The sequence below is a fragment of the Carcharodon carcharias genome, chromosome 14 (assembly GCF_017639515.1).
Source record: "Carcharodon carcharias isolate sCarCar2 chromosome 14, sCarCar2.pri, whole genome shotgun sequence".
Taxonomy (NCBI): Eukaryota; Metazoa; Chordata; class Chondrichthyes; order Lamniformes; family Lamnidae; genus Carcharodon; species Carcharodon carcharias.
The window spans coordinates 147,640,454-147,665,382 of record NC_054480.1 but is presented as its reverse complement, the minus strand read 5'-3'; the positions used below and the strand labels follow the sequence as shown (position 1 = coordinate 147,665,382).

The following is a 24,929-nucleotide window of genomic DNA, read 5'->3' as shown; positions in this document are numbered from 1 at the left end:
GGTAATTCATTTTTCCAGTAGAGATGCCTTACACAATGAGATAGGCATGCAGAGGTGAATTAGTCTTATAGACTTTGGTATAGAAGTTCAGAAGTTTCAGTAGAAAAATTATAGTTGGGGGCCAGGCATCTAAACCTGGACAGAGGCCCTTTTTTGTGCTGCTGCTTGGTAGATAGAAGATGGCAGACTGATTTTCAGTATAGCAAGACAGTGTAACTGGTTCTCCCAGCTAGTTGAGGGGGGGGTCATGCCACATGACTTCCACCTCTCTACTTTTGCTTTGACAAAGGGTGTATGTTGTTTTTTTTTGTCTGGCTTCCTGGGATTCACACTGCCCGTGTGAATTGTTGTTTTCCCCTTATATTGGTGTTCAGGCGAGTGTCCTGATGAGGCAAGATGAAAAGCTTTTCTCAGCAATACTCAAGTCCTGTACTAGCAAATGACCATTAAGAATTTGAAAGAAAAGTTACAGGACTCTCTATCCTAGCAGGCTAGTAGACTCCAGTGGCCAGGCTTGGTTTATGAAATGAAGATGGCCTTTGTATATTTCCCTTTGAATTTGGTGTCTGCAATCCACAGAGATCGTTAGTGTCTCTTCAGAGATAATGAGGTGCAAATTTCTTCGATACTGCTAGATTAGCTTCTGTTGTTTGAAGGTCACAGCCAGACATGGCTTCAGTCTTTTTAAAAGGTCATTGCCCAGTTTTAAAATTTTAGGAATTAGCCATGATGATAGACATATATAATATTTCATAAAAATATTGTGTGAGATCTAATCCCCATTACAATTCCATGATGCACCCTGCGGCCAATAGTTAGTAACACTAGAATTGTAATGAAAAGCAACGTAGCACAGTAACGAATCAATTTTTCCATTGCCATTATCCTTTCTAGCTTTAATTATTATGAACTAAAACTATCAAATGCTGGAAATATTCAGCAGGTGTGGCAGCATCTGAAGAAAGAGAAAGAGAGTTAACATTTCAGGTCTTTCCTGGAAAATATTTCAGTTCTGATGAAAGTTCATTGACATGAAATATTAACTCTGTTTCTCTGCAGATTCTGCAAGACCTGCTAAGAATTTCTGTTTTAATTTCAGAATTCCAGCATTTGCAGTATTTTGCTTTGTTTTTAAAAATTATTCTCACTGTTTCTTAGCTACAGTCAGAGCTTGCTGTGTTCATTCATTTAGTCCACCTAGGTTCCATGACACCTTATTTATTCTAAATTATACATGTTACCTCAACATATAAACTCAGTTGAAAATTCGTACTTTCATCTATTTGAAAATGTAAAAACAGAACAATGCAGAACAAATTGAAAAGCAAACTTTGTTGATTCAGAAAATAACAATTATTTCATTTCAGTGAATGTCACAATTCATCTGACCGAATAAAAGTACGAGTATGGGATGAAGATGATGACATCAAATCACGGGTAAAACAAAGGTTTAAGAGGGAATCTGATGACTTTTTGGGACAGACGATCATTGAAGTTCGAACTCTAAGTGGAGAGATGGATGTCTGGTATAACCTAGGTATGTGCCATTGTTTAGCTTTCCCTTGTTAGATATTTGTTCTGGTTGTTCTTTATTGCCTCTAGACATATCTAAATGGTTAATAATTTTAATGTGACAATGTCCACGCAAAAGTGCAAGTTGCCCAGAAGATCTGTCACACTCATCCCCAAAGTACAGAGCAATGTGCTGATGGACATGCAAAAATGAATTCCTCAAACCATTCCCCATCCCTCTCATTGAATTATGACATGATGAGATGGCTAATAATAAGCATATAATAGAGAATCGTAAAAATATTATTAACGCATTCTCTATTGATTTTTTTTAAGTGGTGCAGAATGCATTTTGCCAACCTCCATTATGCTATTAAAAATATGTTGAATTTTTTTATTTGTTTTACTTCCTTTTTCAGTTACTGTTTTAAAGTCTGAATATTGATGTGAACGCAGTCAAAAGAAAATGCTACAAGACCTGAGATACATTCCCATACAGGTTTTTAATTTTTTAAAGTGTGTGCCTGTAGTGTACAAGCTTAGAGGAATTAAAGATCATATGCTAGTCTACATTTCACCTGCAAAGTTCAACACACAATATCTAATAAAAAGTCATCCAAAACATTTTAATCAAGTTTTATTGATGACATAAAATTATAATAATTTTACCTGTTTTGTGTAGTCAAGAAACAGCTTCTGTCTTAGAACTCTCTATAAATAAGTGTTTATTAAACAATCTATTTAAGACCTTGAAATACAGAAAAGTAAATATAGCGAAGGTAAATAGAGAATTAATTCTAGTTTAAATTAAATGATTTAAATACCATTTATATTCAAATAAAATAAGTACATATGAAAATTCAGCATATTTAGGTCACTGAGGGAGGGACAAAGTGGTCTCCTATACCATGTATGTGCACATTGTGCTATGTAAGGGTGTCATGAAAGTTCTCCAATTGTAAGTTTCTGATTTGCAATAGGCCACACAGGGAGGCACTGACCACCAAGGAGCACATCTCAACACTGAGAGAGAGGGAATACTTTGATAATCTGGTGATAGCTCAATTGTCAATCTTTACAGGAAATTATGGATTCTGTGTCAGAAGCTAAAGAGAAAAGCCTTTTGTAGTGTTTTAGTAATAAGAAGAATCAATAGTGAGCCTTGAACCTTGGAATGGTTGCAAGTACAATAAACAAAATCTATTGAGTTTTCATACCAATATAGCCTCCTTTTCATCTCATTGGTTGACAATAGTGTCATTGAAATATGGTTGTTTTTTGTTTGCAGAAGGATTAGTTGGCATCCAGAGAAATAATCCTATAGCTGTACTGGATACACAAAAAAAAAATACATTGTCATTTGTAGATCATAGTACTTGTATCAGAGTCTGGAATGCCAGGTGTTGTCAGCAAATATTGTTAGTTATTACACAGTGTTTTATATTATAGTTGTATACATAGCACAGTTATATATTTATATGTTTTTAAATATACATTATATTTATTAGAGAACACCAAGGGCTAATTTGCTTTCAATTTTTAATGTTTTTATTATATTATCAATTTGATTTACTTTTGGCTATATTTATTACTGTTTAACGTTCCTATGAACTGGCTTTTTCAGTTGGTCATTGTATGGTGTTTAGCAATGCCACGTTCAATGACATTATAGTAGACACGGTTTCAATAATACTATGCACTACTGAAAAGTTCTACATTATAAAATATTAGCCTATTTTAACTAAATTTGATATGAAATGTACTCAAACTGCAATAAAGTGTAAGACTGAGTGAAAATCTGCCATTACCTTGGAAAAGGACAGAGATAAGGCAGGAGTAAAAGTCTTGAACTGGGGGGAAGGCAAATTTTGCAGAAAAGAGAAGGGACTTGGCTGAGGTGGACTGGACAGCACGGCTGGAGGACAAAACAGTGGAAAACCAGTGGGAAGCACTAAAAAGCAAGATCCTAATTGTACAAAGTAGACATGTCCCTTACAAAATTAAGAGTGATACTGCCAAATCTAGACCTCTCTGGTTGTCTAGAGGAATACAGGGGAAGATCAAACAGAAAAAGAAAGGTTACGATAGGCACAAAGAACTAAGCACTACAGATAGCCTAGATGAATATAGGAAGTGCAGGGACGAAGTAAAAAAGGAAATAAGGAAATCAAAGAGAGGGCATGAAAAAAGATTATCAAGTGAAGTTAAAGATAACCCAAAAATGTTTTACCAATACATTAACGCTAAAAGGTTAGTTAAGGAAAAAGTGGGACCTATCAGAGATGAAGATAGAAACTTGTGAATAGATGCAGAGGCTGTGGGAAGGGTTTTGAATGAATATTTTGTCTCCATGTTTACAAAGGAAAGGGAGGATGTAGATATAGTAGTCCAAGAGGAACACTGCGAGGTATTGGACAGGATAGTCATAAAGAGAGAGGAAGTACTCGAAGGGTTGAAATCCTTGAAAGTTGATAAGTCACCAGGGCCAGATGGATTGTTTCCGAGGCTGCTGAAGGAAGTCAGGGAGGAGATAGCAGATGCTCTGAGGATGATTTTCGAATCTTGGCTAAATACAGGGGAGGTACCAGAGAACTGGAGAAATGCAAACATAGTTCCATTGTTTAAAAAGGGATCAAAGGAAATGCCAAACAATTATAGGCCAGTTAGTCTTATATCGGTGGTGAGCAAATTAGTAGAATCAATCCTGAGAGATAGGATTAACTGTCATGTGGAAAGGCATGGACTAGTCAGGGATGGTCAGCATGGATTTCTTAAAGGAAGGTCTTGCCTCACAAATGTGATTGAATTCTTTGAGGAAGTGACAAGAAGGGTTGATGAAGGTAGTGCAGTGGATGTTGTGTACATGGATTTTAGCAAGGCATTTGACAAGGTCCCACATGGCAGATTGGTCAGGAAAGTAAAAGCCCATGGGATTCAGGGTAATGTGGCAAACTGGATAAAAGGTTGGCTTTGTAACAGGAAACAAAGGGTAATAGTCGATGGATGCCTTTGCGAATGGAAAGTTGTCTCAAGTGGTGTTCCACAGGGCTCGGTGTTGGGACCCTTGCTGTTTGTGTTATATATTAACGATTTGGACGTGAACGTGGGGGGCATGATTGGGAAATTTGCAGATGACACAAAGATTGGCCAAGTAGTAGATAGTGTAGAGGATAGCCATAATCTCCAAAACGATATAGATGGTTTGGTGGAGTGGGCGGTAAAGTAGCAGATGGATTTTAACATAGAGAAGTGTGAGGTCATACATTTAGGGAGGTCAAACAGTTACAGGGATTACGCAATAAATGGGAATATACTAAGAGGGGTAGATGAAGTGAGAGATCTTGGCGTACAAGTACGCAGGTCCATGAAGGCAGCAGTTCAAGTAGACAAGGTTGTAAAGAAGGCATATGGAATGCTCTCCTTCATTGGCAGAGGTATAGAATATAAAAGCAAGGATATAATGTTGGAATTGTATAAAACACTGGTGAGGCCACAACTGGAGTATTGTGTGCAGTTCTGGTCACCACATTACAGGAAGGACGTAATAGCTCTAGAGAGAGTGCAGAGGAGGTTTACAAGAATGTTGCCAGGGTTAGAAAAGTGTAGCTACAAGGAGAGATTGGATTGGTTGGGGTTATTTTCCCTGGAACAAAGAAGGCTGGGAGGTGACTTGATTGAGGTGTACAAAATTATGAGGGGAATAGATAGAGCGGACAGGACAAAATTGTTTCCCTTGATGGAGAATTCTAGAACCAGGGGACATAGATTCAAGATAAGTGGCAGAAGGTGTAGGGGGGACATGAGGAAGAACTTTTTTACGCAGAGGGTAGTGGGTGTCTGGAATTCACTGCCCAAGTTGTTGGTAGAGGCAGAAACTTTAAACTCTTTTAAAAAGTACCTGGATCTTCACCTAAAGTGCTGTAAGCTGCAGGGCTATGGGCCGGGTGCAGAGAGGTGGGATTAGAAAGGGCACCTGGGTGTCCTCAGGCTGGCATGGACAAGATGGGCCGAATGGCCTCCTTCTGTGATGTAACTTTTCTATGATCCTAAGTTATATAGCAGCTACTTAAGAGAGGAATTCTGGTTATAAACTAGCTTTTTTAAATTACATCATTGAACACTTTAAACTAATTTCTATTGTCAGGAAAATATAATAATGTCTAGTTTATAATAAGCATAGCATCACCAACAGAAAATGATGAGTTGAATAATTATTCAAATCATTCAAAGCACCTAAAATAATTTGGGTCTATTTCTCTGTCTTAGATAATTAATAAATCAGATGCTCCAAGTTTTGGAAAATCTAAAAAAGTAGTCAGCCAAATGATAGTACCCTTTCTGTAACTCTTTCCTGAACAGATGCCTTAAGTAATGTAAAAACAATCATTTCCTAATAAGTTCTCCTCAACATATATGATCTTTAATTAGGTTGTGGTGCTGCTTAGTGTTCATGCTGAAACAGAACTGTTGTTTATTTTTTTAGAGTTTACACATAATCATTAATCCATTCAAATGGTAAGAAACTTTGCAATTCTTTTAAGCTCGCTTTTTACTTTATGTCCATCACAGTTCATAATGTGTTCTAAAATCATTTTTGTGTAATACTTAAAGTACATCACACCACAAAGGCACTATTGTTTGACAAACAATAACTGAAAACTCGTTGGTCCCTGATGGGAATAAACACATTATAGCAATTAAACTCCAAACTGTCTCTTCTATTGTTTTTATTGCTTTTTGATCAGAATGTTCTAGACAGTCTGAAAATAAAAATGGCCAGTTAACACCACACTGATACGAGTGTTTATTAGAGCATGACAAAAGTGATGAATTTACTTATGCTTCAGCTAACTCTGAAAGCTGTGCATAACCACATAGTTGTCCATTTGCAATCAACCAGCACAACATTAGCTGCTTTATCTGCATCTCTTTTGGAGTGGGAAGGAAGGGATTATGTCTAATCTCGTTCATGTTAATTTAATCATCATGTGCTCTGTTGTCCAAAGTAAATGACATACCCTCATTTACAAATCCACTGCTTTTAGTATTTTAAAAATCTAGATTATGTCTCCTCTCAAACTTCTTTTCTATGGTGGGGAAAACAATTCAATTCATTTAAGTCTGTCTCCATAATTCAGAGCTTTAAATCTTAGAATCGGCCTTGCTTTTTGAATTACTCAAACAGATCAGGGAGTAACTGATTTACACTTCTGATATAGTTAGGTTTCTTTCTCTTTGAACTGTTAAAGGAAAATATGAATTTCAAGTAAACTCTTTCAGATTTGGTAATGAACTAGACTAAGAATCTTGGTGCTAAACTGTCACGTCAGACTTGTTTTTGAAGCTATCAAGAAGCAAACACATATTAATGCTGACATTGGCTGAGTATCAAACACTTTACTAGATCACTGTAAATGTTAGTCCTTTGTTTCAGCTGTATCAGCATCCTTAAAATTGCAAAAGCTATAAAAACTGTCAGTTGGAAAGAAGCAAAATATTTGTTAACCCAGTTTCTCTTGAGTCAACTGCCCCTTCCTCTATATTCCATTTTTTTTCCACTAGTACTTCTGTCTTCTTTTGAGGTCACACATTCTTTATATCCTGAACTAAGAAGAAACTGGAGCAATGATTTGACAAATGAAAAATGTTGCTGTAAAAAATTCACTGATGAAAACTGTAAAGAAAAAGATACTCTGTAAAATCTAGCTGCATGCAGTGTTTTTAACCTTCAATCAAATTCAAAATTTTAACTGCCTAGCAGCACTGTGAAGTGTACCTACATCGTATGGATTGCAGTGGTTCAAGAAGGCAGCTCACCTTCTCAAGTGCAATTGGGGATAAGCATTAAATGCTGGCCTTGCCAGTGTCACTCACATCTAATGAATGAATAAAACAAAAACTGGAAGGAAATGTGCTACTGGTGCACTAAAACACACTCAGCTTTTTTTTGAGTTAGTACAACCCTTGACTAATTTTTAATGAAAATTACTTAGTATTTAAGGTAACTCATTTTTCCCAAGCTGACAACAGGGAGCTGCACTCCAGAGGATCAGAGGCCAAAGAATCAGGGCTACAAAGTGCTGAATTTGTGCTGTAATAAATTCCTCAATTTAATTGATTTTTTTTGTTTCAAGTTATCAAATAAGTGGACATTTAAGTTATTTTATTAGGCTGATATCTTTTGCAATGAATGGTAAACTGTGACATAACTTTTATATACCAAAATGTACAAAAATTGCCCCTCCTTTTCATTATCATTTTACTGAAGATCAAAATGGTAAGTGTTTAGTTGCTAATGATATCATACTGAGTAGAATTATGTATAACTCTTCATATTTGAGCTGAAAAAGAATAATTAGCTTGTTCAAAAAAAGTTGTCATCTCTTTTGGCGTGGGGAAGGGAGGGATTATGTCTGATCTCGTCCATGTTAATTTAATTATCAGGTCCTCTGTTGTCCAAAGTAAATGACATACCCTCATTTACAAATCCACTGCGTTTAGTATTTTAAAAATCTAGATTATGTCTCCTCTCAAACTTGTTTGCTATTATGTGATGAGTTCTTTGTGGCCTGCTTAACTATCTATAATCCAAGAATAACATTGTTTGTTTTCCTGTTTTAATATACAAACTGTAAGACCTGAAGGATGGTTCTTTCTCTAAAACTACTTTTCGTTTTCTACTGGATGTACTGGATGTAGGATTTTCTTTAATATAAAGAGCTGGTATTAATGTGGAGTGGTGTTAATGGTCAAATTGTGGCCATGGTTATCACCTCAGACGAGGCCTTGTGGTGCAGTGGGTAGTGACCCTATCTCTGAGCCAGAAGCTCTGGGTTCGAGCCCACTTCAGGACTTGATAGCAATGGGAAATGCAAAACAGATTTATTATCAACCTGTAGATCCTTGTAATACATCTATGGTAGGCATTAAGAGTGGGAGAGTCTCCTGGTTAGCCATGTTTGATGTAGAGTGGCGCCCCTCAAACCATAGCCTCTGGCAACAGGCTGGTGATCTGCTCCAGGGAAAACTAGCTACGGAAACAGACACAAGTATGAATTTTGTCTGCTCATGCGTCATTAGACATGGAAAGCTTCTCAGAATAATAACCTCTGTATGCAAAGTCATAAAAATCCTTCTGTAGGAGTGTGTTATAATATAACTGTCTAATCGAAATGTTCAATTGCTTATAAAATATATATGTGAATAATAAAGAATTCCCAGTCAGAATTTAAGCCAAAAAGAAAATGGAGGCAATAAGGACTATACTCGCTAATTTTTTTTAAAGCTACTGGAAGGATACATGCAATTTTCTTTCATCATTCAGACTATTTATTTTTAATTATAGATGTTTGAATCAAAATGTTGTCAAGGACACAAACATAAAGCCAAAACTGCCAAAATACAACGACATAATAAAAACATTTTATGAAATGAAAATTCACTTGTATGGTTATCCAGTGATGGATATAATCACTTATAAGTTTCCTATGTTTGGATACATTTCTCTACTATTATTCCTATGATCCTCATTAGGAAATTATAAATTCTTGAAGTCTAGTTGAGAGCTGCATGTCTTGAAATTAATTGCTACTGTGCAAACTTCAAAAAAAGTCTTGAAGAATTAGATTTGGACCTTCCTTGACATTAATTTTACTTGTAATGTTTAACTTCTTTTTCTGTATTGTATTGATAATTTCCACATCCAGATAAGCGTACTGATAAATCTGCAGTGTCTGGTGCCATCCGGTTACATATTAGCGTGGAGATAAAAGGAGAGGAGAAAGTAGCACCTTACCATGTTCAATACACGTGTCTACATGAGGTAATGGATCACCCATGTGTCATTACATTGGTGTCTTTGTTTATTCCTCAATGTGGAGTCCACTGAAGACCTTCTGATATCCTAGATATTGTGTTTGTCAAGAACATAAAGGAAGAAAAACTGAGTTAAAATCGTCAGCAATTGTGTTTCTCCCAGTGATGTCATTATGTTGGATGTATCCTACTGAAAAAACATACTTAAACATTAACAGCATCTTTTCTGTAAGTCACAGGTGGCAGATATTAGTGTCTTCACTCTAATTTCATTGACATGGACTTGATTAAATAGGGTTTTTGGACAGCAAGATTGAAATTAGCTTGTATGTAATTTTTCTAACTTCAAGGACTATGAAATTGAACCAATATTCCACAGACAATTTGAATGGCAGAAAAGATGTCAGAATTTTAATCCACAGAGATATATAGGTTGCTTTATGGAAAAGTTTTGCTTCTAAATTTCTGAGATATCTGCTGTTCCAGATGGTCTTTTCCATCAACTAATTGAATCTCTGACAGTTTTAAATACAATAATGAATAGACGATTGTTATTCTACCTATATTTTTGTATAAAGGAAACCAAATGAAAATGTGTTATTTTTATATATTTATACATTTTTGTTTTTTTTATAATCACCTGTCAATTGTCACATGTTAAATTACAGTGGTTATGTTACCATTATCAATGTTTCAGAGTAGTCTGACCTATGTAGAACTTTGTGACTATCGATGTCTCCCTCAACTAGCAACATTTTCTTTTAGAGCCAATCATAAACTCCAAGGCCCAAATTTTACATTCGGTGTGCAGGGCCGGGCTTGACATGCCAGAATGTAAAATGATGCGTGATGATGTTGAGCGTGTGTCCCAACATCACCGCTCACCATCGTGATATGTCAGTAGACGGGCGCACCCGCCATTAATTAACGGGCCAGTTAAGGCCCTTGAGGCATCAATTGAATTTGATTTTGCGCAGCCCGTGTGACTTTCAGGACATAGCATGGGCACAATGGGCAGGCGGGTAGGCCACATTTTCAAAAACCTCATCCACGGGCATTATAAGAGGGGTGAGTGGGCTCGCTAACGCAAGTAGTTAGTACTTTAGCTTATAACTTACTGCTACTCGCTTGTGTGAACAGGAGAACTTCATTTCGCTTCAGAGTTGCTTTAACAGAAATAACAGGCTTCAGTTCAGGACCCCGGAGGAGTCATACCATTTCAGGTTTTCCAGGTAGCAGACAGCCTTCCCCTACCCTGGGAATGGGGATTGTGGCCTCCACTGAAGGCACCTCCTCTGAGGAGGAAGAGAGGGCCAGAAGGGGGAGGAGGCCAGGAGTGCACATTCACCCTCCAGGGGAGCCACCTGTGGGAGGAGTGGCGCAGGCACAAGGGGCGCAGGGCCAACAGGAAGTCCAAGGCAGAAAGGAAGATGCCATATGCTGCTGCCAGGGTTTACAGGCGGTGATAAAGCTACCTGAATATGTCTGAGGTGCAATGCCGAAGGAGGCTCCGCCTCTCAAGGGAGACAGTGACTTCCATTTGTCAGAGGATTGGCCCAGAGATCAGCTCCGACTGTGTGGGTGGACACCCCATGCCAGTGGCGCTGAAGGTCACAGTGACACTCAACATCTATGCCTCCAGCTCTTTCCAATCACCTGCCCAAGTTGTGTCAAGCTGGTGACAGACGCTCTGTTCAGGCGGGTATTGACTTTCATTCACTATCACATGGACGAGGCCAGCCAAACAGAGCGAGTCAGAGGTTTTGTGGCCTTTGCTGGCTTCCCCCGTGTCCAGGGTGCTATAGACTGTACACATGTGGCCATCAAGGCGCCAGCAGGTGAGCCCGGTGCCTTCGTCAACAGGAAGGGCTTCCACTCCATGAACGTGCAGATAGTGTGTGATCACAGGATGCTGATTCTACAAGTCTGTGCAAGGTACCCAGGCAGCTCCCACGATGCCTACATCCTCAGACACTCCCAGGTGCCGAGGCTCTTCAGTGCTCCAGCCTGGCTGGATGGATGGCTGCTGGGTGACAAGGGCTATCCCCTCAGAAGGTGGCTCATGACGCCTCTCCACCATCCAAGAACAGAAGCTGAGCAGCGCTACAATAGGAGCCAGGGCCCCACAAGGGCTGTGGTGGAGAGAGCCATCGGTCTTCTCAAGATGTGCTTCCGATGCCTGGACTGTTCAGGGGCACACTCCAGTACCCCCCAGATGGTGTGTCACTGATAGTGCTTGCATGCTGCGTTGACCACAATCTGGCGCTGGAAAGGGGGGGGTGCACAGTGGAGGAAGAAGATGCTGAAGCAGCTGCTCTGGCTGCAGATGATGAGTCCAGTGGTGAGTCCAAGGATGAGTGCGGTCAGGAGAAAGCTGAGGGGATAGACACTGACTAGGGCAACCTCCAGGGAGGCAGGGACACCTGGGAGGCTTTGATCCATAGCTCCTTCAGCTAGCCTACCCAAGATGAACCACCACCACAAGCCAGGGCTGCAGGCTCTGTACTCAACACCAGACAGGAACATTTACTTTGTGAACAACATGCCCCATGTGCCATTTCAATAAAGTTCAATACAAACAAGTCACTCATAACATCATGGGTTACCTTTCACCTGCAGAACTAATGAAGCATCCAGAGGCTTGTTGAACACAAACACATTTAATGATGAGGTGCTGGTATACATAAATCAAATTAAATGGAAAGGTGTTCAACATCACACCAACTTATAAATAATTTAAAACTGGGGCAAAAAACTATCACCATTGATAAGCCCGCATTGTGCCGAACGTTTGCGTTTATGGGTGCTCCCCCCTCGCTGGCACCGGCATTGGAAACAGCCTGCTCACTCTGCTGTCCTGTTGCCGTTGATGACCTTGAAGGTCATCCTCTGGCCCGTGGAGCCTGTTCTGGCCCCGCCTGGGATGGGGCGGCCAGTGCCACAGCTGGTATCTCCCCAAACATTGCAGCCTCACCGGATGCCATGGTCACTGGCAGGGAGGTGGAGGAGCTGCTGCCGTCTTCTGGAGCGGAGCCCGCAGAGACAACAGGCAGCTCATGCACCAACGTCAGGTCGCTTTAGACCTCCTTGCCCACCAATGATGGATGGGCACCTGGCTGGGATACTGGGTGCCCAATCCATCTCCCCCACTGTCACTGACCAGCTGAGGTCATTGCCGGTGTGAGGGCTGCAGGTCTGAGTGCATCCCCAGAAATCCCTGATTCAGCTCCTGGAGCAGCCTCTACATGAGAGTCGCCGTTCTCTCCGTGGAGGAGGCAGTGCGCTTGGCCGTGAGGGTCAATGCATTTGAAAGATCCGAGGAATACTCTGGTACAAAATTTCAACACTCAGAGTCTAGATGCAATATTCATGTGGTTCCTTTATTACACATGCGAGGAGCAAACGCTGGACAGTCCAGGGGCTTTTCCACTGAAGTTCAAATAAGCACAGTTTATATATTTTTTACTATCAGTTACAACTTAATGGTATTAGTTAGACAAAGGCCACAGCACAATGACCCCCCCCCCCCACCCCCGCCCTGATGGGCTGATAATTGTGTTCTTGTACAGTAATTGCAATGCAGAGACTGGGCATTGTCCTCTTGGAAACAGCAATGTGTGAAAGAATGTCTGTTTGTTCCGTACGAAAGGTTTACGGGGACTGACTGGATGTGGTTCAAGGCTATCAGACGGTGTGAAATTCCCCACTTCTTGATCGAGTCATCCCGTGTCCCCACCTGTGTGTGTCTCCTATTTCCTAATTGCAAATTTACAGCTGAACCCTTTGTACAAGTTTTTAGCTTTCATGTAAGGCTGTGATTGTCTGTGTGTGCTTTGGCGCCCTAGCTTTTGGTCCTGGCTGGTACTTTAAAATAAATCCAAATTTTGTGCACCTTCACATTGCTCATACTCCGCATGGACTCCTCCACAATGGAGACCATGGCACGCATTCCCTCTTGTATCTCCACCAGATCCTCCTGCACACCCTGCTGGACTTCCAGCATCTGCTGCCTCAGGGACAACTCTAGAGGCACATCATCAGCCACTGACTGAGCATGTTCCTGGTTCCCAGCAGTCCTCCAATTTCCGGAGCCCTGGGCACTCTCTGCCTCTGCCTGCACCTCATGCGAATGTGAAGTGGCCTCACTGCTGTGAACTGAGATATTAGCTGATGATCTAATGCCCACTGAGGCGCTGGTGCCTGCTCGGCTGAGAGAGTATGACGCTGGTGTGTTTAGATCCTCTGTGTCCTCTGGGGTCAGCGGTGACCCTTCAGGCTCCTGACCCCGACGGTCTCCTGGTGAGCCTGAAAGGAAGAACAAGGACATGTCATTATTTGAAGTGCCCTTGTCTTTCCATTATCAGTGAGGATTCCATGTTCAAGGCTCACATCAATATACAGACAACAGTGGAATGGTTGCTATTACAGACATTCTGACCTCAGTGCACTGCACCCTTACCTCCCAGTGGCACCCCAACCTCACCGCGGCTGGTTGACCTGGGCGCATGGCGCCTCTCCAGCTCCAGGGCCTCTGGCTCATATCCGGACAGGATTAGAAGATGGGGTGCTCCTCCACCAGTCCACAAACTTCCAGCATTATCGTGTGTTGTCTTCTCCTGAAAGGAGAGAGGAGCATTGATTAGTCCACCCTGTACCTGCAGCCCCATTGCAGCCTGGCCAACTCCACCTGAGGAACACCTTGCAGGGCTCAGCTGATTCGTGACCCTGGAGCCACAACACACTCATTCCAAGCAGCCAGGGCTCACCCTCTTGCCCAGATGCTGCCTCATTGACATTTGCCACTCACACTCTAAGAGCTCTCGAGGCCCAAGATGGGCAGGGGGCAGGGGGGTGCTCCTTACTGCTGTGCTAAGTAGCCCATGCCAACTCGGTACTCCCCCTTTCTGATTGCAGGAGGTCATTTAGTCGCTTGCGGCACTGCACCCCGTGTGCGCCTCACCCCATCACAGGAGCTCAGCCTGGGTGCCACCTCCTCCCAGGCATGTTTGGTGATGTTGTGGGGGGGGGGGGGGGGGGGGCGCCTCCTCCTCCTACCCCTGGGGACAAGGATCTCTCTCCGTGCTGCCACCTCCTCCAGGAGGGCAGGGAGACACTCGCCAGAAAACCTCAGGGCCAACTGCCCCACTGAGCTGCCCTCCTGTCTGCTGTGTTCAGCAACGACATTCTGCATGGTAACGGTACTCCAGGTCAATGACAGCATTAGCATAGCTGCCGGCGCACTTTTGAATAGGCCGCTGGGTCAGCATTGGACCCGGCGGACACTGACCTCCCACCCCCGCCTGCCCCCTTCAGGCTGATGCCGGAGTCAAACATTACGCTGGACGCGGGCCTCATTTGGCCCACCCACGTAAAATGGCAGTGCGGAGACGATCGCTCCCACCCACCCGTGTAAAATGGCAGCGCGGAGACGATCGCTCCCACCAAACCTGCCCGACGTTGGAAAAATTCAGGCCCATTTCATTTATAGTCAAATAAAGCATCAACTTCAGAAGAGATTCAAAATCACTAACTGGATTCAGTTAACTTACATATCACTTTATAGTATCAGTTGAATTTCTTGATTAGGCTACAGCCTAACTGTTCTTGGCTGAATGTAATTCTCAGGATTTTTCTGACTTTAATGTTGATGAAGCTTGTGTTTTCTAGGGGAATTTGTTCCGTTGTTTCCTTCAGCTTAAAATTTTGTTTTCAATTTTAGTGGCAGTCCTGAAATTTTTCATTGGAGTATACAATTGGTATTACACCCCATTTATGCCAACATTCAGAACCAGATTTACTTGAAGTTTATTGATTTATATACAGTACTGTGGACAGTTTCACAAATTGGAAGGAACAAAACAACCCATTTTCCCCTTTCCCACAAATACCTTGCCCTGTGTCATGCATATTTAGTATATAATTGTAGTGATATAATAATAGTCCTCACATAACAATGCCTCAGTTAAAAGTTTCAAACAAGTTGTCTATATAAACAGCATTTAGTTGTCGTTTTACTGTCAAAGAATGTTATGATTTTTGTATCCTTCTACATACAGAATCAGTTTCATTACCTGACGGATATACAAAACAATGGAGTTGTGAAGATCCCAGATGCAAAGGGAGATGATGCCTGGAAAGTTTATTTTGATGAAACTGCCCAAGAAATAGTGGATGAGTTTGCAATGCGATTTGGTATAGAATCCATTTATCAGGCTATGACGTAAGTTTATGTGGCTGTTTCAATGATCTCTTTTTGAAAGAATGAGTGAAATGATCTGCTCAATGCTGGCACTAAGTACGCAACATTAATGGTTCTCCATTTTAATCAATGTGATTAAAAATATTGTGGTGTGGTCCAATCAGAGGATTGTAAAATATGTCAACGTTTTCACAAATATTTATATTTTACCTTAATTCCTATAACTAGCAGGAACTATTCTTTGACCACAACATCTCATGTCAATGTTATCATAAGTATTGCATCCAGTAGATCCCTCAGTAAAAATGCAGAGTCTAAGCATGAGGCATCACTTCAAACCACTAAAAACAACATCATTTATTACCATTGGTGTGACTGCCATTCCTGCCAGTGCTGTTGCTAAGGGAATGTTTGTTCCTTGCCATATGAATTTCTGCTATGCTGAGATGAAATAGTATAGCTAATTAAAACACTTTATTTGACTCTTCAAAAAGTTGACCTCTGGTTTCATATCTTTAGCAAATCACCACTCCAGAGGTTGGTAGCTCCAGCCATTACTTGCTTAATATTTCTGTTCCAGTTACAATTTCCCTTTTCTTAGAAACTTTTGTTGTCAATTGTTCTTCACTGTACACCTGCGTTGAATGTGTTGACTGTTGTATTCTGCTATGAGCAAGGCACCCTCTGAGTTCCTGTTCCCTTGACTACTACTCAAGTGTATGTCTTGTTCTTGTGTCAGTAGGCTGTTTCACTGTGATAGGGAGGGAAGATATTCAAGGCTTATCCGGCATTTACTAAATGTGCACGTATGCATCTTTGACAGTGACCATTGGACAGCTAAGTTTCTGCCTCTAACCTAAGGCACTACCAGTTGTAGCTCCACTCATCACAGACCCAAATGAGATTATTTTAACATAAATAGCCCATACCTGGGACCATACAAGTTTTAAATGATATAGTTCAGCTATTAAGAGTTAGAACTACTATTGGGATTGCATTTATCTTCAACAGATATTGTATATTTAAAAGACAAATTAAAATTTAGAAAAATGTGCTATTGCCTCTAACTATTGTATTTCTATTATACCTTTGTAGGCATTTTGCCTGCCTGTCTTCAAAGTACATGTGCCCTGGAGTACCAGCTGTAATGAGTACTCTGTTGGCAAATATCAATGCTTACTATGCGCATACCACTGCCTCTACCAATGTATCTGCCTCTGATCGTTTTTCAGCCTCCAATTTTGGGGTATGTATTAATAACAGGGCAGCAGATTTTTCACATTTTACATTGATTCTCTGTAATTGTAAAGTCATCTAAAACTTTCTGTGAAGATTGTGAAAATTCACCTCCAATTTCATTGACGTGGACTTAGTTAAACAGGGTTTTTGGACAGCAAGATTGAAATTAGCTTGTTTGCAATTTTTCATTTCTGCAAAGACTGTGTGAAATTGAACCAATAGTCCATGGACAATTTATAACCTTCATTGTTAGGATGGTAGAAAAGATATCAGAATTTGTTCATCGATAAACTATTGTTAACAGGGGCCTTTAGCTTGTATGTATCCACAGAAAGGCTAGAAGTTAAAAACAGGTGTGGATCTAAACTCACGCATCCTACTGTACATAGGAAATGATTCCATTTTTTACAAAGTATTGTAATAACTCACACTGATAATCATGGTAGTCATCTGAAATATAGCATAATAGTTCCTGCTATGTATTGCAGTAGTAATTGTTTCATATCATCTAATCAGTGATGAGATCAAGACATAAAAAGTAAGAATACCACATGTAACAAATTGTGCTCTCGTTATCTTCGGACTATAGCTTGGAGCACCCAGAGATGCGTTAAAAGTCCAATTGCATGGTTTAAAGGATCGCAGAATTTTGGGCAGAAGTGAGTTAAATGCATAAATATGATATGCCCAAATCGCCTTGATCTTTTATGGTCAGCTATCAAACCCTCTGCCTGATTTAATGTTTGCCCATAAAACTGACCACACACAACCAGATTTTCAGGTGCAGCAGGAATTAAAGTTATCCTCCTGATGTTTCATTTCAATTTTATTTCATTTTTTAAAACTTCTTTTCAATTGTCCTTACTCAGTGCTATTTTCTGTTTAGTTTAGAACATTTTTATGGCCTAAGTACATTAAAAATTGAAGAGCTTCCGTGATTGAGATTCCTAAACATGCTGTGCCAGATGGGCATGAATGGTAGTTATAAATGAGTTGAAATTTCTATATTTTTTATACTTCAAGAAGAAACATACTGCCTTCCTTAGGCCCGAATTTGCTTTTAATGATTTATGCCCATTTTAAGTTTGGGCATTTTCAAATGAGATTGATAAGATACTTGGGTGTAACTTGGCATCAGCAGAATGGACATGACATTGGGTGCGTTTTCAGATTTAACTTCCTGGTTGCGCCCAGGGAGGAAATTCCAGACCAAAGTGTTGAATGTTCGTATCAGACCATACTACATGCAAAAGGGCCAATGGGCAAGTGGGTAGTGGATGCTAATGGAACCAACTGCCCCCTAGATCCCCCGATATTGAGGAATCCGTGCCCCTGGGAATCCTATATGGCATAACATCTCTGTTTTAAAATCTCTGATTCAGCATGAGCAATGCAACTGCTACTTTATGATCAAATCATTACTTGGTTATAGCATAGCAAGAGCCCAATTGGCCCATCAAGTCATGTCTGCCCTCTTCAAGGGAAATTCAGCTTATCTCCCTCCCATGCCCTTTCTCTGTCACCCAAAGTCAGCATGCAATAACTGTAAGGCCATTCAGCTGATAAAATCTTCCAATTATTTTCAGAACCCTACCACCCACTTTATAACTCCAGTTATTGTACTCACAGTCACTTTGTAAATGAGTTCCCAGAAAAATAACCTGTTAAGCTGTTATGTCTTCATAGTCTTGATTCTTCCTTTCTCCCACAGATTAAGATTTAAATTAATGTGCTGTAAAAACATAGGTGTTTAGAAAGGTTAATAAAAATTTTATAGCCGATTTGCAATCTATTGGTTTATGCAGCTAGTGAAAATGCACCATAATCGTTCCGTATATTACAGTAATAATTTATAAAGGCACAGTACTTCTTGGGACATGACCTGTTTAAATGAATAATTTATGAACTGCATACCACCTTAATAAATGTAAATTAACTATTTTCAAATAGTTTCAATAGGCACTAAATTAGATGGTTTAAGATCAAACATTCTTTGTTACTTTGTGACTTAAGTCTCAAAGTTTGTAATGAAAAAATTGTATATTGGGAGAAAATCAGATGTAAATATGCATTATTTTGACATTTTGAAAGCTTAGATTGCTGGTACCTGGGACTAATAGTCCATACAAAAGACAAAGTCATCACTATTATCGTGGTTTAAGAGAGCCAATATGTCTTGCCACGTTTGCAAACACTGAATTCCAATTGTTCTTGTATATTTCTCATTCTTCTATGAATTTGATCTTCTATGCGCTACTGGCATACTGGAAAATATTACTTATAAAGTTGCCTTTTAAGATATTTTGTGACATCTGAGACATTACCCACATGACCAATCTCACTCATTTATACTGGAAAAAATTTCTGCAGCAGGAGATGAATTGTTGAGCAATCATGGTGACTGAGCTGAAGTAGATCATCATATGTTCTCAGACTTATATTCTCCTCTTCAGAAATTTGAGGTAAAAGATAATCTTCATTGTGTGGATTATTGAGGTGCTGTAGCTGGAATGTACCAAATGTCTCCAAGCATCTCAGAAGCTGTCAACTTTATGTAAACCTAAGGTACTTAGTAAGCCTGTCATTGAAAATTGATTTCCCAAATGACTTCTTGAAAGCATGTTACTTTGTTGCCATGTAACTGGTAGGAAATACAAAATGATTAGTCACAGCATGACTGCATCTTGATTATTCCTGAAACAGGTGTCCATAGATAATATACATTGGGTGACTGCGACAAAATAGAGCACTTAATTATTCTTATTTTGACTTCATATAACCTATGTACATGTGATGTTAAAAATTGGCTTTAGTCAACTCTCTGGGCGGAATTTTACGCCGGTGGGATTTTCTGGTCCCGCTGAAGTCAATGAACTTTTGAACCGCTCACCGCATTTTACAGCCCTATCTCTTGGCGAAGTTTATTTTTTCATTGACAATGGTGTACATAAACTGGCTGCATCGTGACAATAGGACATGTCCGTCCTCGGTAACTTATCGTTGCTTGTCTAAATATTCAGAATTACGTGAATAGATGCAGTTTGAAATGTTACTGTCAGATATAGCTCTCAGGTAAGTGGTTAAAGAGCATCCTCCACACACCTACTCTGCCATTCCCTCAAGCCTTGGAAAATTTTCCACTATGTAAAACATGTCTTCAAGAAATGTCTTGGAACAAAATAACATGGTGCCCCAAGGCAATGTTCGCCCTTATATATGGAACCATTGTGAGTCATCTGGACATGCCACAGATATCACAATTTTCTTAAAAGAGTGGCTATCCCTTTGTGACTTTCCCAGCATGTTGTGGCCTGTTACTGGACAATCCTAACATTGTAAGGAGGATGCATCTTCAAATAAGGTAATTAATCTTTACTTACTCTCAGACACACAAAATGTTAACACTCATTGATGAACTTTCTTGCACCTTTAGGACATTTTATTATTTGAAAGAGATCATATAAATACAAGTTTTTGTTCCATTCTCAATAGTTTGAAAACCTGGGAACCATCATTACATCAGAAAGTTGCTTTTAGCCTTTAGAAGTTTCTTGATATCAAACTTCCTCTTATGCAAAGTTGTTTTGACTTCAGATAATGTGTATACGTGTGATTTTAAACGTTGGCTTTAGTCAGCTCTATGTGTGGAATTTTATGTCGGAAGGATTTTATGGACCTGCCAAAGCCAATGGACTTTTTAACAGCTCGCCGCATTTTACAGCCCCCGCCCCACCGAAACAGAGCTGTAAACTTCACCCCACCTCTCGGCGAAGATTATTTTCTTCATTGGCAATGGTGTATATAGACTCGTGGCAATGGGACATGTCTGTCCCAGAAAAAGAAAATGTGCGTAATGTTTTAAAGATCAATAGACATTCTAGGAGAGTGAAGGAGGTGAACCAAACATTATTTGAAAACACTGAACATATTTTGAAACAAACATATGAACATTAGTGCAGATCCATTTGACCAAGCATTATTATTAGTGCAATTCTTTGAATTATACCAGTTCAATACCCATACTATCCATTATTTTCACGTTTTTATCGTAAGACAAAGCACACAAGAAAATTCTTCATGGGTTAATTTTATGTGAGATAGAAAATCACATAAGTTTAAAGCATTCTACAATAAGTATGACGCCATATATGTTGATAATAAAAGAATACTGTGCAGTTTGCTGCAGAACATGATGGCTATGTTCCATTGTAGAATCCCAGTGGAGTTTCGGGTGTTCGATTCATGTGGAAAAGCGGTAAAAAGGAAAGTGGTATAGCTATTATGTGTATGAGTCATGGTTCTAATTCTATAACTGCTTTGTTATCATGAATGACAGAGTGTTGGTGTTGCTTAGTTCTTTTGAATCAATTCAGAATAATTTGTCCAAATGATTTATTTTGATTGAGATGATATACTATTACTTAGATAGGCGGATCATTAATCAGAAATTGTGCCTACTTAAACATATCGGGACATGTTTTGTTTCCAACATAATCAGTAGAAATGAAAATTGGGCAGTTTCTAAAAGGAGTAGCTGATATGTGACAGGAGTTTAATGGCCAGGTAGCAGGTTGAAAATCTACTCTTGAGTTTCAAATCATTATTAAGATGTTTCTGTTTTCTCTTGCAGAAAGAGAGGTTTGTAAAACTTCTGGACCAACTGCACAATTCTCTTCGCATTGATCTGTCAATGTATAGGGTGAGTTTTGACACAAAAAGTTTTGAGTTTCTTTTCACCTAAGCAGAATTATGCCATGATTAAAAATAGTAATAAAAATCCTTATTAGAAATTAAAAATAATGTTGTACAAAAGATACCATAGCCTGTGTTAATGTCAGTCACCTTTGAGGTTTATCTAAACTGTACTGGATTCAGAAAATAGCAACCACAATAAAAGAAACTACAGTTACAATGGAGAAATAAGCATCTTGCTTAGATTGTCAGTTGTCAGGCTTGGTGTCCCAGAATGAGATACTCATTCTCATGTTTGGAATTGTGTTGATACAATTTTTTTTGTTATAGTATCAATCTACTGCATTAACTAAATTGACACTGAGATATTAAGTGTTAAAAAAATTGTCATGGATATATTTTGCACTTAACAGACCCCTGCAGTTCCAAGGCTATTATAGAAATATAAAAACAAAGATAAAAATAGAAAGAATGTATATGGGAGAGGGTTACAGCAGTTTAGTAGTAGTACGAAAAGAGGTTAAGGTAGAGCCATGGCTAACCTTTCCAGTTACTAATTATCACTAATGGAAAAGGATATTGGCAGTTTTATCTTTTTTTTTTGGTAGGTTCAAACTGACAGCAAGAAATTGCTCATATCTGTTTGAATTGAAAGTGGTGTGTCAGGAATCAGATGTCCAGAATAGAGACACCATTTAGTGTAGAATTAAGGTAATTGAAATTAACAGAAAATGCTGGAAACACTCAGCAAGTTAACATGCTGAGTATTTCCAGCATTTTCTGCTTTTGTTTCAGAGTTCCAGCATCAGCAATATGTCATGTTTATATGAAGGTAATTGTACTGAAGCTTAATTTAAAGTCATAGTACTGAAACAATATTAACATTTTTGCTTAATTATTTATTCTAAGATTTTAACCTTTTAAGCACATTTGTTCTCAAATAAACCTTAAAATATGTATTATACAACCAAAAAGTAATGTATATATGACAGTCTGCAACTCTACAATTGGGGATGCTCACTTCAGCCTTCAGGTCAGACTTGGAGATGGAGAGGGGCTGACACAGACTAGCAGTGGCCTACAGTAATGTTGTGGAGCTAGGAGGAGACCCCTGCTCCTCTTAGCTCTACGTGACAGTAAATTTTTAGAAAGTGCATATCTTTGGCTGACAGTTCCCTTGAAACCACTGGTTAGGCTGCCGAAGTGGCTAAATATCTGAGTGGAACTGGCCCAGCTCATATTAGTGCTAAACTATTTCAACAATATGCCCTGAAACAGGTTCCTCATTAGCACCTGCAAGGGAACAAATGCCTATTTTAGACACTATGCAGTTGAACATATTTCAAACTCCCTTGGGTCATGGGGCACAACATCATGAAATTGGTGCTTTTTGCATCACTCTTTGACCTGATAAACAGGCAGAGTCCTATTGCATGGTGTAGCCTCTTCCCTCCTACAAGAGGTTACGATAAATGTATTAATTTTTGTGTCATGACTTAATCTACTGTAGGTGCATTAATTGAATCAAAAGCTGCAGCAAGTTTACTTTGTACCATACAATTCTAATGTTATTAGTGTAAATTGTAACACTGCCTCTTCCACACCTCTCCCACACACAATGTGAAATCTGATGGACTCGGGAAGTCTAGCTTATTACTTGAAGATTTATGTAATGATTTGTAGGCTATGCTAACTGCAACATAAAACTTCTGTGGCATAAGAGTTACACATAAAGTTGTTGGGAAGGATGGAATAAAACGTATGGTCAGATAATAAATATAATTGAAAGTTCAACAACCTGAAATGCAGACCAAGTGAAGCCACAAAAATGTTTGCAATTGTTGAATTTGTCCCATGGTACAAGAATGTTGATCAATGGAGTTGAAATGCTGAAACCCTGGATTATACACAGTTAGAATGTGCTCTATATTGTATAATGTCATTAAAATTCAAATGGATTTGTTTTATTTTATTTAAGAGTGTAGTTTGCAATTGCGGATAAAATACTTCCTTTTAAACAGAACAATTTCCCAGCAAGCAGTCCTGAAAGGCTACAAGATTTGAAGTCTACAGTTGACCTTTTAACCAGTATAACCTTCTTTCGAATGAAGGTAGGTTAATAAATATAATTTATTTATCTAATACTCTTTTAACAGAAAAACACAGCTTGAGCTACACAATATACTCACAACACAAAAACCTATCAACCTGGAGTTTCTGCTAAGTTGCACACTGTTCACCCAAAATTAGCCAAACTAGCGCAAAAGGTTGAGGAATTTCAAGTGTAAATTACGTCCACTGTAAATCAAGTTTTCGCTATTTTTTGCACCAGGTTAAAAAAATTTCACGAGCAAAATTGTTCTAATTTGGCAAAGAAAATGTTTTCTCAAGTTTCTGCTCAAACTCATTTACATATTGCAAAATCTTCCATGAACCAGCAGCGTCATGTAATTTTAGAATGTGTTTTTGTTTAAATCATTATGAAATATTCCTCACTAGCTTTGCTATCATGAGACCGATTTTCATATAAACTGTACGAAAGCAAATATGTGGGGAGACTGAACAGGATGCCCGTAGACTGTTGTTCACTTAACAAGAGAATTTGCTGTTCAGGAACATGAAAACAAGTACAGGCACAGGGTCTTGTACATCCTGCCCGAGGTGTGGTGGCCAAAACTGAGTTCAGTTCTTGAAATGAAGTCTGATTAAAGCTCTTAGTAGTTGGAGCACCTTTTCTCTATTCCCCAAATATCTGCACAAAATTATGAATTTTTAAGAGTATTCACTTACCAGACAATCCTGTAGCTTTAGGTACTCCTTTGCTGCTAAATTTTGGGTATTATTAAAATTACATCCTTTAAACTTCTGATACTTCTGCTTCTTGCAAAAAAAAAAGCTACCTTTCTTGGTGAGGGTTATAATTGAGCAATGGATTACTTGGGATCTAACCAAAAAACAAGACACTTACAAGCCCTTGTGCTTATGAAGTGACTTATTGCGTAAATAAATAACTTGAATCTTAATCGGGGTCAAAGTGATCTCCTAGACTAGTTTTGATCTTTTGCTGTTTGTTATTTTTGTATGTTTGCACATAATGTTGGAAACATAGGAAATAGGTGCAAGGGTAGACCATTTGGCACCTTGAGCCTGCTCTGCCATTCAGTTGGATCATGGCTGATCATCTATCTCAAAATCATTTTCCCACACTATCCTCATATCTCTTGATTTAACAAATGAACTATTCCACAGATATCAAGGCAAAGCACTGTTTGATTTGGAGATTATGAAAATATTTAAACTGTGCAGGTGGGATCTGCACATTAAAAGATCCGATGTGAACATTAAGAAGAAAGAAATTGAGACTTATAAGGAGATGGGATGTATCTATTAAAAGACTCAGGATGTAGCTTAAGCAAATTTGGGTGTAGAGAACATTAAATGGAGGATCTTGAAATCATCTCTGATTTGTATG

At 39.3% G+C, this 24,929-nt stretch overlaps 1 protein-coding gene across 1 annotated transcript in view; it reads left to right on the top strand.

Annotated features, from left to right (window-relative positions):
• The window catches only part of LOC121287635 (protein unc-13 homolog A-like), a 298,606-nt gene that overhangs the window by 159,484 nt on the left and 114,193 nt on the right, over nt 1–24,929 (top strand). The window contains exons 16-21 of the mRNA XM_041205568.1: nt 1,368–1,537; nt 9,219–9,334; nt 15,384–15,547; nt 16,622–16,772; nt 21,396–21,464; nt 23,479–23,568. Coding sequence (XP_041061502.1) covers nt 1,368–1,537; nt 9,219–9,334; nt 15,384–15,547; nt 16,622–16,772; nt 21,396–21,464; nt 23,479–23,568 — 760 coding nt within the window. The remainder of the gene's footprint in view (nt 1–1,367; nt 1,538–9,218; nt 9,335–15,383; nt 15,548–16,621; nt 16,773–21,395; nt 21,465–23,478; nt 23,569–24,929) is intronic.